The sequence below is a fragment of the Bidens hawaiensis genome, unplaced genomic scaffold (genome assembly GCF_021521415.1).
Source record: "Bidens hawaiensis isolate Kalapana, Puna unplaced genomic scaffold, B.hawaiensis_p1.1 tig00020919_1, whole genome shotgun sequence".
Classification (NCBI taxonomy): Eukaryota; Viridiplantae; Streptophyta; class Magnoliopsida; order Asterales; family Asteraceae; genus Bidens; species Bidens hawaiensis.
This window is the reverse complement of record NW_027493230.1, coordinates 143,525-156,805: the sequence shown is the minus strand read 5'-3', so window position 1 is coordinate 156,805 and position 13,281 is coordinate 143,525. Positions and strand designations below refer to the sequence as shown.

At 36.9% G+C, this 13,281-nt stretch overlaps 1 protein-coding gene across 1 annotated transcript; it reads right to left on the bottom strand.

The window, feature by feature from the left end:
* Positions 1-8,364: 8,364 nt before the first annotated feature.
* Positions 8,365-11,387, bottom strand: LOC143562194 (uncharacterized). Its single transcript, XM_077050077.1, has 5 exons — positions 11,240-11,387; positions 10,667-11,131; positions 9,847-10,184; positions 8,553-9,012; positions 8,365-8,498 (listed from the first exon to the last, which is right to left on the bottom strand). The coding sequence occupies exons 1-4, from the start codon at positions 11,361-11,363 to the stop codon at positions 8,854-8,856; spliced, it is 1,086 nt and encodes a 361-aa protein (XP_076906192.1). The 5' UTR covers positions 11,364-11,387; the 3' UTR covers positions 8,365-8,498; positions 8,553-8,853.
* Between the last annotated feature and the right edge of the window lie 1,894 nt (positions 11,388-13,281).

Genomic DNA, 13,281 nt, shown 5'->3' with positions numbered 1-13,281 from the left:
ACATAGGTATAAGCAGTGGTCCCCATGTGTACCTCCATCCAGGCCGTATTTCTAGGACTAGCTGTCTTAAGGCGGCACACGCATGCAAATTTGCCCCCCTTTGGTATTTTCCTTGAATGAGTTGGCCTTTTATTAGTTTTAATTCTAATTCAAGACTATATCTCTTCAATTGAAACCCTTAACTGTTCATGAAAAAACATACTTTTTAATACATATCTTGATATCATTAGGCGACAAGCCTTTGGTTTTATGGTATTCTTTATCCTAACGTACCCACACCAAATAGACTCGTATCAATTACTTGAGGGTTAAATCAAGCTTATTGAACAATTGTTCAGATATAGTCTTAAGTTAATATGGTGTAGTGTAGATCAAGATTTTTCATAAGAGCGTTAGCCATCAAACTAAGTGCCTTTTAAATCTCATCTCTCTAAAATCTACCTGGCTATCTTAGAGCATTCTCATCCAATACTCTATCTCTAAACCAAAAATTATACTAAAACTCACTATATTTTCTCTTTCCATTTCAATTAAATAATACTTTTTATACCCTTTATCATTATCTTTTTTCTTTCCTTCACTCACAACCACTTTCAAATATATTAAAATATTATAGGGGATGAACAGTAGCTTTTCAAATATACAGAAAAATCACTACTTTTTCTAAAATATAAAAACACTTCACTCACAACACCTTGAATCACTCTCTAAATTATAAAAACACCCATCACATAAATAAAGGGGGTTGGATGAGAATGCTCTTACATTGTATGAACATACGCAAATATGAACTCGAAGTTGAGCAGTAAGTATTGGTTGTCATGCTTTGGATTGATTGGTTTTAATGATGTAACGACCTGGACCTTATATAGATGTATTTACTATAATTTGATTAGTAATCATAATATTAATTGATATATTCAACATACACGCCATATATATACAAAAAACTCTAAGGTCTTGTTCGTTTCAAGGATTTGAAAGGAATTCTAAAGAATAGGATTTTAAATCCCATGAATTGATATGTTCGTTTCATTAAATGAAAGAATGGGAATGGAAATTAAAATCCAATAAAACCCACATTTCATAGGATTTCAAAATCCCACCTATTTTAAAGGATTGTTATGGAAAATAAAAACCCCTCAAAAAAAATTCAAAAAAATTAATAAAAAAATCATAACTCAAAATATAAATCAAAAACAAAAAATGTAAAAAAACTAAAAAGTTTCCTTCGTTGTCCTCGTTCTTCAAAAAAAAAACCCGAGAATGAAGAAGATTCTAATTCCAATACATATTAACCAACCAAACACATGAAAGGGATTATCAAACATTCCATTCCATTCCAATTCCAAATCCAATTCCAAATCCTTTAAAAAAGTCCGTGAAACAAACGGGCCCTAAAAACATTGGGGTGGAAAAGAGAATTAAGCTAAGCTTACATGTGGTAACAAAACAACTCCTATAGGAAAGGAGAATAAAGATGCAAAAGAGAATAAATATGTGTGGGTTAGGCTGTTACTTCTTCCTCGTTGCACTTTACAGGTGTTCAGACCCAAAAATAGGCACGAAAGCAGGTCCGGGAATAGGAAAGCCATGCAACATCATTCAATAATGAGTTATTTAGCCACATGGGAGAAAGTTGACGGTATTACCATGTTAATTAAAAATCTGTTAAATGATTCTAGTTTGAGGTCCTTAGGCCAAGGTGACATGGATATTCAAAAGGAGGGGGATCTTGTCAACAATAACGTTAAACAGTGTCTTCGAAAAGTTGCGGATGGTCACTTTACTGCTGCAGTAAAGGTGTTATGCTCATCTGGTGTTGCACCTTACAATTCTGATACCACAAAGGCTTTAGAAGCTAAACACCCGTACAAGAAGCCGCCGACTATGCCGAACATGACTTATTCCGAGCCTCCTCTTGTGGCAGAGGTTGATAGTGTCCTTGGTTGCATTAAATCGTTTCCCAAAGGAACTTCGTGTGGGAGGGACGATTTGAGAGCGCAACATATTTTGGATGCTCTTTGTGGAGAAGGGTCGGCTATTGCCACTGACCTCATATGTGCTATCACTGCAGTGGTTAATTTATGGTTAGGAGGGAGATGTCCGTCTACTTTGGCAGAGTTTGTCGCGTCTGCTCCTCTTACACCGCTTTTAAAACCCGACAACGGGATCCGACCTATTGGAGTGGGTACTATATGGAGGCGTTTGGTTTCTAAGGTGGCTATGAAAGGGGTTGGCAAAGAAATGACCAAATACCTTAATGATTTCCAGTTTGGGGTTGGTGTGTCGGGTGGTGCGAAGGCCATATTACATAGCGCCAACAGGGTATTGAGTGAGCGTCACACTGATGGGTCTCTTGCAATGCTTACAGTTGATTTTTCTAATGCATTTAATATGGTGGATAGATCAGCTTTACTTCATGAGGTAAGGATCAGATGCCCTTCTATTTCCTTGTGGGTGGAATTTTTATATGGGCAGCCATCAAGACTATATCTTGGGGATGATAATATTTGGTCCACCACAGGGGTTCAACAAGGAGACCCATTGGGACAACTCCTTTTTTCCTTGGTTTAACACCCCCTTGTGCATTAGATTCGAGACAATTGCAAGCTTCTTCTTCATGCCTGGTATCTTAATGATGGGACATTCATTGGAGATTCAATGGAGGTGGCTAAAGTGCTGGATATCATTAAGGTGACGGGTCCAACTTTGGGTCTTGAACTGAATATTAAGAAAACTGAGCTATTTTGGCCTTCTTGTGATGGTACGAAGTCTCGTGATGGTTTATTCCCTGCTGACATCGGGAGACCATTATTAGGGGTGAAGCTTCTTGGGGGAGCTGTTAGTAAAGACACCGGGTTTATTAAGGGTTTGGCAAAGAAGAGAGCTACTAATGCTGTTGATTTGATGCGTCTTCTCCCAAAACTTGGTGACCCGCAGAGTGATTTACTTTTGCTTCGATCATGTATGGGTATTGCTAAACTTTTCTTCGGTTTGAGAACATGCCAACCTGTACACATGATGGAGGCAGCGGTGTTTTTTGACAAGGGATTGCGTGAGGCGATCGAGGACATTGTAGTTTGTGGAGGTCCTTTCTTTGGAGACCTCCAATGGCGACTTGCCTCCTTACCCATTAAGAATGGGAGTTTGGGGTTGTATTCGGCAGTAGAGGCTTCCTCTTATGCGTTTGTGGCCTCGAGAGCCCAATCGTGGGTGCTTCAGGATCACATTTTGCGAGACGGTGGTATATGTGGGATGGATTCTGATTATTCTTGTGCTCTGGCTTGTCTTCGTGATATGATTCCAAGCTTCGATTTTAGTAGTTTCTCTAACAAAGAGACCACCCTCTCTAAAGCCCAGCATGCATTGGCGAGCACTCTTTTTAGTAAAATTGTTCACGACATGGAGTCACACTTTAACATGACAAGCAGACAAAAAGCCATTTTTGAGTGTCTACAAGCACCACATGCTCAAGATTTTCTTCTTGCTATCCCTATAGATGGGTTAGTGTCACACCCCGACTAGGTAGTTGCGGAAGCATAATACGGGAATGTAACAGATAACACTGGTATCAACCACATTGTTTATAAAGAAATTCAACAGCTAAATTACATCATATTACATTGGTAGGTACTATGTTTACAAACTAGGTGAAAAACACATAACCGGTTTACGAACTTCTTATTCAGTATTATATCAGCGTCTATTCACAGCTATTCAACTTTCCTTCTAACACCAAGCATGTAAGCAAATCATTCCACTTTTGCTTTACCTGAAAAGCATGTTAAAACGGGTCAACTACGTCTAGTTGGTGAGTTTCAAGTTTCACGAGTATCAATGAAATCAGTACACGAGTTCGTAAAGTTTACAGTGTGTATGTATATATGTATGTGTATGATGTATTATACTAAGCCACAAGTGAAACCGAAACGAGCTAAAACACATGGCCTCCACTGCCCATGCACTCCCGTTGGCATTTAACAGCCACTTGCCCCAAGTATGTACTATGTCTAACACCACATAGCAGTATGTAAAAATATAATGACAATGTGCAACTGGGTTTACATATGTTCCGGCATACCCCTCCGACTCTGTCAGTTGGGTTTGTCAAACCGATAGTACTATCCACACGTCACCGGCACGAAGTTAATCACTTGTGTTTGTGGGGACTTGTCAAGTGTTAGTACTTAGATAATCCACATCATCACACGTTTTCAAGTATATATGTAAACATGCTTTTCACCCCAAAAGTTCGTAAAACAGTTCAGAAAGTGGGGGTCGTGAAACTCACCTTATCGTAGTTCGCACGGAAATTACGTATCAATAAGTCAGATGCCTCGTTTATAGCCTGATTCCTATAAACGGTATCGTATCGTTAATACTAGTACAGTGTTCAAGCTAAGTCGGGCTGTATAGATAATCTGGGTATAGCTGTTAGGCCCAGAACATGACCATAGTCTTAGATTGTGACGTTGTATACTATGAAATGTTTAAAACTGGATTTGGCTCAGTTTCACCGTTTCCCGAGCCTAGCCCAGTTGATCGTTTATACGTTTCGGGATTAGGTAAGATCACATAAACTAAAGTAAATATATTGATTGATAAAATGATTTGATTTATGAAAGAATTTAAAGGTTTCGGTGTCTGGTTTGATCTCAGGGTTCGTTTCCGTTTTCACACGGGTTTGATTATACAAAATGCGCATAATCCACCCGATTTGTCCGGAATTTTCGTAAAAAGTTCGTTTTTATCAATATCATTCAAAAATATGATATTTGACCACTTTTGACATTTTGACATACCAGTCAGTCCGTTAAACACAAAACTGCCGGTTTCGTTAAAACAATTATAATTTAAATCTTTGATTAATCATAACTAAATATGTACTTATATATAAATTATGTAAATTTTTGTAAAAATACATTAAGACATGGAGAATTTTATAAAAATATTTTCAGAAATTTTATGATTAATTATTTATTTATAAATATTCATTTAATAGGTTATAATCGTGTAATAAATGGCCCGTTTATATCAAACGACCTCCGAAAAATCCGATAATTTTTACAAATGGCCTAAATGTTATTACATAGCCCCTGAAAAATCTCCAGAACCTAACTCTTTTGACAAAATGCCTTTTTGTGCGTTTTTCGGCTATTAAAATTCGGCTAAACCATGATTGTACAAACCATACTTAGGCATTTCCAATGATCCCCAAACTTTACCAGTGATCTTACCATCACATATTAAACTCCAAAACCAAGTTTCAAAATTTTTCAATATGTTTAGCTATTTTTCCCAAATAAACGCTCATAAACGGAAATAAATTCACCAAATATTCTCCGTTTATCGAAAAATTACCAAATTTGAACAGGGACTCATTAATATGATCCCTAATGTCCCTGCAAGTTTTCACAAGCTAACAACAAGTACGTCACAACCTAATACTAAACAGCCCCTAAACGAGTGTTACGGGTTTACCTTGTCGGTTTTCGATGAGTTTTGCTAATTTAAACGATTCTCCGGGTCTCGGGTTGCAAACTCAGTATATCTACATATCATATAACATCAAACCAAGCATAAATCATCCATGTAACAGCCTTGATAATTAGGGTTTCGGTTTTGGGTTCAAACCGAACTTTCTAACCGTAAAAATGCCGTTTCAACCCCTTAATCCGTGTTTATGGCCAAAAAAGATTATATTTCTGGTTTGAAACTGTTATTAGCATCAAAATATATTTTTGGATGATTTTAAAGAGTTTTACATGGTTAACTATGATTTTTAACAATTAAAACATGTTTATATGTTATTAAACTTAATGAAATCAAGTTAAAAATGATGAAATGATCAAAATACCTAGAGTTTTGAAGGAGAGTTGATAGAGCAGAAGTTGGAGCTGCTTTGGACTTCAAATTTTTGAGAGTTAAAATGAATAATAATGCTTAAGGAATAAGTTACATATAAAAAATGTGAAGTATGGTGGGCTGTTCCGATCGGAACCAAGGATGGCCCATAATGGGCTGTTTTGGCCATTAATTATGATTATACAAGCCCAAACATGAAAAGCCCACTTCAAATTTAGTTCGGGTTCGGTTTTTCGCAAGAAAATTAATTCAGGTGTGAGAAATAGCGCAAAAACGAGTGTTTTTCAGCTTATTTTTGTAAAATAAGAAAAACGTACTGACTCGTTGTAAAATTCCAAAATATTTTCACGGATTGCTTAGAACATGTCATATAAGTGTTTTATAAATCTTTTTCGGCTTAACGGATGCTACAATGCTTGTTTTGATATTAACGATTGCGTTTAAGCTTATAGCGTATCGATAAACGAAACCTTTTTCGTTTAAAGAGTTTTAAACGTACTGGGGCCTAAATATCAATATGTTAGCCTCTATAACATATATATAACTCGTATATGACCCCTCAGTATGTATACGGGTCATAATTAGTATCGGTCGGTTACTCGTTTAAGCACTACGAATTAACCGATTTATCGTTTACTTGTTACGTAATGAATATAGTGTACCTCGTTTTGTCGCGAATGTCACAGTTAGGCCAGCATATGTCTCCAGTGGAGTATCGTAGTATCCTTAAGTATCGCCTTATGATTCCTCTATTTCCGGTTGATGAGATATTAACTGTTTGTCGTAAAGCGTGTTTAGACTCATATGGGGAGCATGCGGTGCACTGTAAAGAGCTCCCGGGGTTCAAGTACCGACACGATCTGGTTAGGGATGTGCTCTTTGATATATTCAGGCGAGCTGGAATTTCTGTTAAGAAAGAAGCACCTGTGAATTTCCTGACTGACCCGTCGGAGGGAAGATCATCTCTTCGACCGGCTGTCATTTTGGTGTTTGGATGGATAGGAGGGAAACACGTGTGTGTGGATTTAACAGGGGTTTCTCCTTTGGTGGGCTTAGGGAGTAGTGGTTTCGCGGTCGATCAAGCCGCATTAAAAGCTGCTTCAGGTAAGGTGGCAAAACATGAAAAGGCGTGTCTTGACAACCAACATGTATTTATTCCTTTTGCTTTTGACACTTTTGGTTTCCTCGCGCCTGAAGCTGTGGAGCTACTTACCCGTGTTCAGCGGGTCATGCATAGTAATGTTATGACTCCAAGATCAGCAAATATAGTTTTTAAAAGATTGGGTTTTGCGATTCAAAAAGGAGCAGCGGCGCAGCTTGTTGCCCGCTTGCCTTCTGTTTCGATGTAATCCAATAAACAATCATACAAGTTTTGAGGTTTTAAATGAAAGAGAATTAAAGAAATGTATATGTATATTCTTTGTAGCTGTCTATTTTGTTTTATGTAAACTAGGTTAGCTTTGGAGGATGATTTCTTTATAACTTTAATTTTTCAACTATTAAACAATAAAACATCCAATTTAAATATTTCTACTAATAGATGAGGTCTGCTTCTAAATTTTGGCAAACATAACTTTGAGCATCATAAGCATTCAAATATGTGAATAAACAACACATGTTTGATATTCAAATATGTCAATAAACTGTCGATCATGATTCAACCGCATTCGGGTTTCCATATTTTAATAAAACGGGTCATGTTTAGATTGAGTTATTCAATCCTTTAATTAGACCGAGACCCGCCACCCTACCTAACCCATTTATTACAATCCTCGCTTACAGGTCGTATACAGCATGGATGACTTCTTTAGATAGTTAAAGAGTTAAAAAGGGTTGTAGCCGGGTTCAAAGATTCGGCACCATTGACACCCTACTCTCTGTTCCTTCTTAGAGGCTGATGAATCTATAGTCAGTCCATCAAGGAAGGTTTGCTATCTATTTGGGTTCCCACCATATTTTCTAGTCTCTTTAACAAGTATGAATACAAAGCTCTTACCAACACAGCAGCTGAACTTACCCAATTAGAAGCTTTTTTCACACACTCTTACATTGCAGCTACATATGGTGCGGCCATCTGGGTGCAACTTATCTCTCTACTAGTTATGTTTTTCGTGTCTAAACAAAACACGTGGAAGCTCATGTTCATTTTGCTAAGAGGGAAACAGATCATAGAAAATCTTTATGCACATTATATGCCAACAGTAATCAAATAGCTAAACTATCACAGCGCCGAACTACCAAAAATCTATTTAAGGATCTAAGCTACAACTCGTTACTTACTCCCTGTCTTTAGCTTGCTAGCTTGTGGGCGCGTTAGACTACTTACATACTGGATTGAAATCATCATGATCCAAAATTAAACTCTATATTAGAGCTCAATTGCATTGATGGTGTACACATGGTAGTTGCTAGTACCAAAATAATCCCATCAATAGAACACCATGTACCAAACTCACAAGTAGATCTATAACTCCATACAATGACGTTATCAAACAATGTAAAGCCTCAAATTTATTACATCATCATTAATCATTATAACAGAATGGTTTAGGGGCTCTAAAATCTATCAAAGTCAGCACAAATCTACCTGTTAAAAGTCAACATTAAGTAAGATATCAACAAAAATCTAGCTCTTCAAAGTCAAATATAACTCTTAACCCTATAAGAAGTCAACACAAATCTACCTTTAGAATCTACAAGTGAGCAAACCTGTTAGTGTTAGGCACTTTGAAAACTTTAAGAAGTCAGCATCAGTCAGCATGCAATAAGTCAATATCAATGAAAAGTCAACAAAAAACTACCTGTTGTAAGTCTTACCATATAACTGTGCACTGGAAAACAAAAATTAGACAGAACACCAAGTGAGATAACCAAATGAGAAAGAAACAATGTTTTATTTATATAGATAATTATATAATGAGCATCTAAAATTTATAAAACCAAAGGTGCTATCAGTTATGTAATATAATGAAAAACAAGGGACACTTATTCCTTGTTACCGAATCTCCTGGCGATTAATGGACGAACATCTTCAGCATCTGCTAGCGTCTCCAAGAAGGGTAGCAGTGTAATTAATTCACAATCTGATGAGTCATCAAACCAACTCTTTATTGGAATCCCGTTATTCACTTGCAATCGGAAAACCTGGAACCACCAAAGATCGATAAACAGAACTGTCAAACAGGTTACCAAAATTGTAACTTTAATGGATAAATCCTCCTAAAAGATTAGGTTAAAATATTAGACTGTTACCGAAATAATAGGATTATTTTCTGGTTCATATTTTCCGGTTCATATTTGGCGCACTACTTGTTAATAAAAAATTTAAGCATTATTTTCTGATAGAACACAACCCAAATTGCCGATTCATAACTAGGCCTGTAAACTAACAGAACGGAAACGAATGGGGCATGTTCGTGTTTGTTCATTTAACTTTACCGAACAAACAATAGAACACAAACAGTTTAACAAACGGGGTTTCTTGTTCGTTCGTTAAGAAAATGAATGTGTTCACGTTCGTTTATGTTCATTCGTTAATAGTATAAACGAGCAAATATAACTGAACATAAATGACCATATATAAACAAACATAACTGAGCAAACCCAACTAAAAGTAAAGGTGAATATAATGTGTTGGGCCTAAAAGTTTGATAAACTAGACTAAATTGTAACGCACCTAACAACTTAAATGAATACATAAACGGACAAACTTAAAAACGTAAATTAACGAACATTAATGAACCAACATAAATGCACGTAAGCGAACAAAAGTAAATGAACGTAAACAAAGAAAGTTCACGAGCATATACGAACTAGTGACGCATGTACCCATGCCCGTTCGTTTATTAAACAAGCGAACATAAACTAAATTACGGCCAAACAGTTCATGAACATTCAATTCATCCATAACCAAAAGGATAAAATTTGCCACCATTGAGAAACTAACATGATATTATATAGAGTAAACCAAACAACTACCTGTGGGTAGTTATCAATTATGGCAACTTTAGCAAGATCAACACCTAAAACTGTTAAATCCTTGGTATGACTTCCATCTTCAAAAGTACATGATTCTCTGTACGCCCGGTGAGAGATAATTTTTCCATCTGGATCCAATATGTCCAAAAGTGGTTTTGCATAAATGCTTTGACTGGCTGTAAAAATCATAACTTGAAACATTTCCGATACCCGTTTCAAGAAATCTTTAAGGTGGGGCCTCTGCTTCACGTAAACCGTATGCTCTTTGAAATCAACAACTATTGGAAAAGTGAAGTCTGCATCATCACAGTGTTCTAATGAAGAGTGGACCAGTGTCTCTGTATAATCCAAAGTCAACAAATTATAGTTAAGAAACATATAAAATAATATTAACTTACATCAGCAAATGCTTTTGTAGGATTTAAACTAGGGCTTGTTGGGTTGATATGAAATGCTTTTTGTCAATACTACAAAATTTTAATAATCAGTTTTAAGACATAATTACAATTTAAAAAAAAAACTATACTGCTTCAAAACCTAATCATTTGAAAACACTTTGGGGGCTTGTAACGAACCAAACGGACACAAACAAGGCATGCTCATGTTCATTCGTTTAACTTTAACCAAACAAAAGATCGAACACAGACAGTTAAACAAATGAGGTTTTCATGTTCGTGTCTATTTGTTAAAACATGAACTTGTTCATGCTCGATCGTTAATACTATAAACCAACAGCTCGCGAACGTAAATGAACGAATACAGCACATTTTTTTAACTAAATTGATGTGACAATATTTGAAATAACCAAAATGTTACATACCATCTAAATCCAGTACCAGCGTAACGGTTTTTCTTTCACAAGGCGATACGGTGGGACATAAATTCATTTCCATGTCAGCAACATCAGGCAGATTTTTAATAAACAATTGTGGGTCCCAATCAGGAAAATCATCTGACTCCTGATGGATTGAAAGATATAAATTTGATTCTTCTGAATACCATTTAATGTTGTCACCACAATCATTAATATCTTCAAGAGAAGGAAGTAGCATATGTTCATCACTTAAAAACAGGCTTGATTCATTGCATTCATAATCTGGTAAGATACATTCTTCTTGAACAGGTGAGCTGGACGCGATCATGTCTGAAATGCAGAAATCCGACACGTTACAACCATGATATTCACATGAGTTTTTATTTATGTGACTTTCTTCATCCAGCAAATCACAACAGTTAGTTTCATCGGTTCTAAGTTCCTTCACAATAGCTTCGCTGGAGAAAAGAACTGCACAAAACAATACGCGGTAAACAACCAAAAAAACAAAAGATTTAATAGAATTTACATAAACTTCACATGATCTATAACTAACTATGTAAGGTTATTAATTATTACCATCCTTTTTAACTTGTGAAGAAGAGTTCTTTGATATCTTGTTCGACTTTTGACAAACACTAAGACTGTTCTTTTCTGTCAAACATCCCGTGTTTGAGTTTGTTTTCATCTTTAGTGATGGCATTTGTTCTGTACTTTTGATGTGTATCACCATACTGACTCAAAAAAACATAAGCAGGAAGATCAAATCCCTCAAAAATATCTGCAATTTCCAAAAACAAAACAAAACAATGAGTTAGCATATTATAGCATAACAAAAAGATAGTACATAATTTGCCCAATCCAAGCATGAACTCTAACCATTAACCATCATATATATAAAAAAAAAATAAACACACACACACACAAAATATTTTAAAATCATATAAACTTCAAATCAAACAATTTCATATATAGATCAAATCGAAGTTTTATATAATTTACTATAAAACGATTACAATAAAGTGGCAGGCAAACGGGCAACAAGCTGCGCCGCAACCCCCTTTTGAACAGCAAAGCCAATCCTGCTAAAAACGAAGCTTTGGGACCTAGAAGCTGAAGAGGTTCCATGTACGACGCGCTGAACCCTACTCAAAAATTTCACAGCCTCTGGAGCCAGAAACCCAAATGTATCAAAGGCAAATGGTAGAAAGACATGTTGATTATCTAAACAAGCTTTCTCGTGTTTAACAACTTTGCCCGATTCAGCCTTCAACGCAGCCTGACCCACAACAAACCCACGGTTCCTGAGCCCAACAAGAGGAGACACTCCTGTAAGATCCACACAGACGTGTTTCCCCCCTGCCCACCCGAACACAAGAATATCAGCTGGTCGTAAAGTAGACCTCCCTTCAATAGGATCCGTGAGAAAGTTAACAGGGGCCTCCTTTTTAGCAGAAATCCCTGCCCGTTTAAGAACATCACACAGAACATCCCTAACCAGATCATGTCTGTATTTAAAGCCAGGCAATTCTTTGCAATGCACCGCATGGTCACCAAAAGAATCCAAACAGACCTTACGACAAATTGGGCAAGGTTCATCCGTCGGGAACATAGAACATGCCAACCTATGTATGTGGGGGAAGCTGTTTCTATATTTGACAATGGTCTTCGGAGGGCAATTGAGGACATCGTGGTTTGTGGAGGTCCGTTCTTTGGGGATCTCCAATGGAGGTTGGCATCACTTCCGATCCGTTATGGGGGGTTGGGTCTCTGTTCGGCCGAGGATGTATCTACATATGTTTTTGTGGCTTCGAGAGCACAGTCGTGGTGTTTGCAAGACCATATTCTTCGGGGTTGTGATATTTATGGGTTGGACTCTGATTATGGGTGTGCGATGGATCGTTTGCGTACTTCACTTCCAGATTTTGATCTTAGCGGGTTCTCTAATAAGGACACCGCCCCCCCTAAAGCCCAACATGTTGTGGCGAGTGCCTTATTTAGTGGAATCGTCAAGAGTTTAGAAGTGAAGTTTGATCTATCCCCTCGCCAAAAGGCGGTGTTTGAATGCCTTCGGGCTCCTCGGGCTCAGGATTTTCTAACGGCCATCCCCATTGAAGGATTAGGCCAACGGATATATAGATTATTCAGCAAAAAAGCACAAAAGTATATTAAAAATCAGTGTGTGTGTGGAATGATCCTTTACAGTTAACACTTATGATTCAATGCATATGAATTTGAAAAACAATGAATCAATAAAAAAAACCCTAAATTGACATAAGTCAACGAAAGTCAAACCGCGAACTCCAATTTCAGGTAAAACTTAGTTTAAGGTGAAATTGAATAGACAGATTGATGATCGCAAACATTTTGATACAGGAACAATTAAGATACCTAAATTAACCGAGACGAAGCTGTTTATTGAGTCGAATCATTAGATATTGAATTGGAAACTGATTGATGAAGGTGTGATTGGATTGATGATGATATGAACAGCAGCAGTGATCGAAGGTGTGATTAGATTACAGATCGAATTGGGTATGTGTCAAACTCAAAACCCCAACCACGAGAGCTTTCCTTGCTGTGTGTTTATTTCTTTTAGCTTCTTCTAAAATATGGAACTG

Bases quoted from the DNA above. Each gene is read 5' to 3' on its own strand.
- LOC143562194 (XM_077050077.1), bottom strand. From the start codon at position 11,363: ATGCCATCACTAAAGATGAAAACAAACTCAAACACGGGATGTTTGACA. The intron at 10,185-10,666 runs GTATGTAACATT...TGGATTATACAG, and splicing joins GCTGGTACTGGATTTAGATG to AGACACTGGTCCACTCTTCA. The intron at 9,013-9,846 runs GTAGTTGTTTGG...TGGTGGTTCCAG, and splicing joins TAATTGATAACTACCCACAG to GTTTTCCGATTGCAAGTGAA.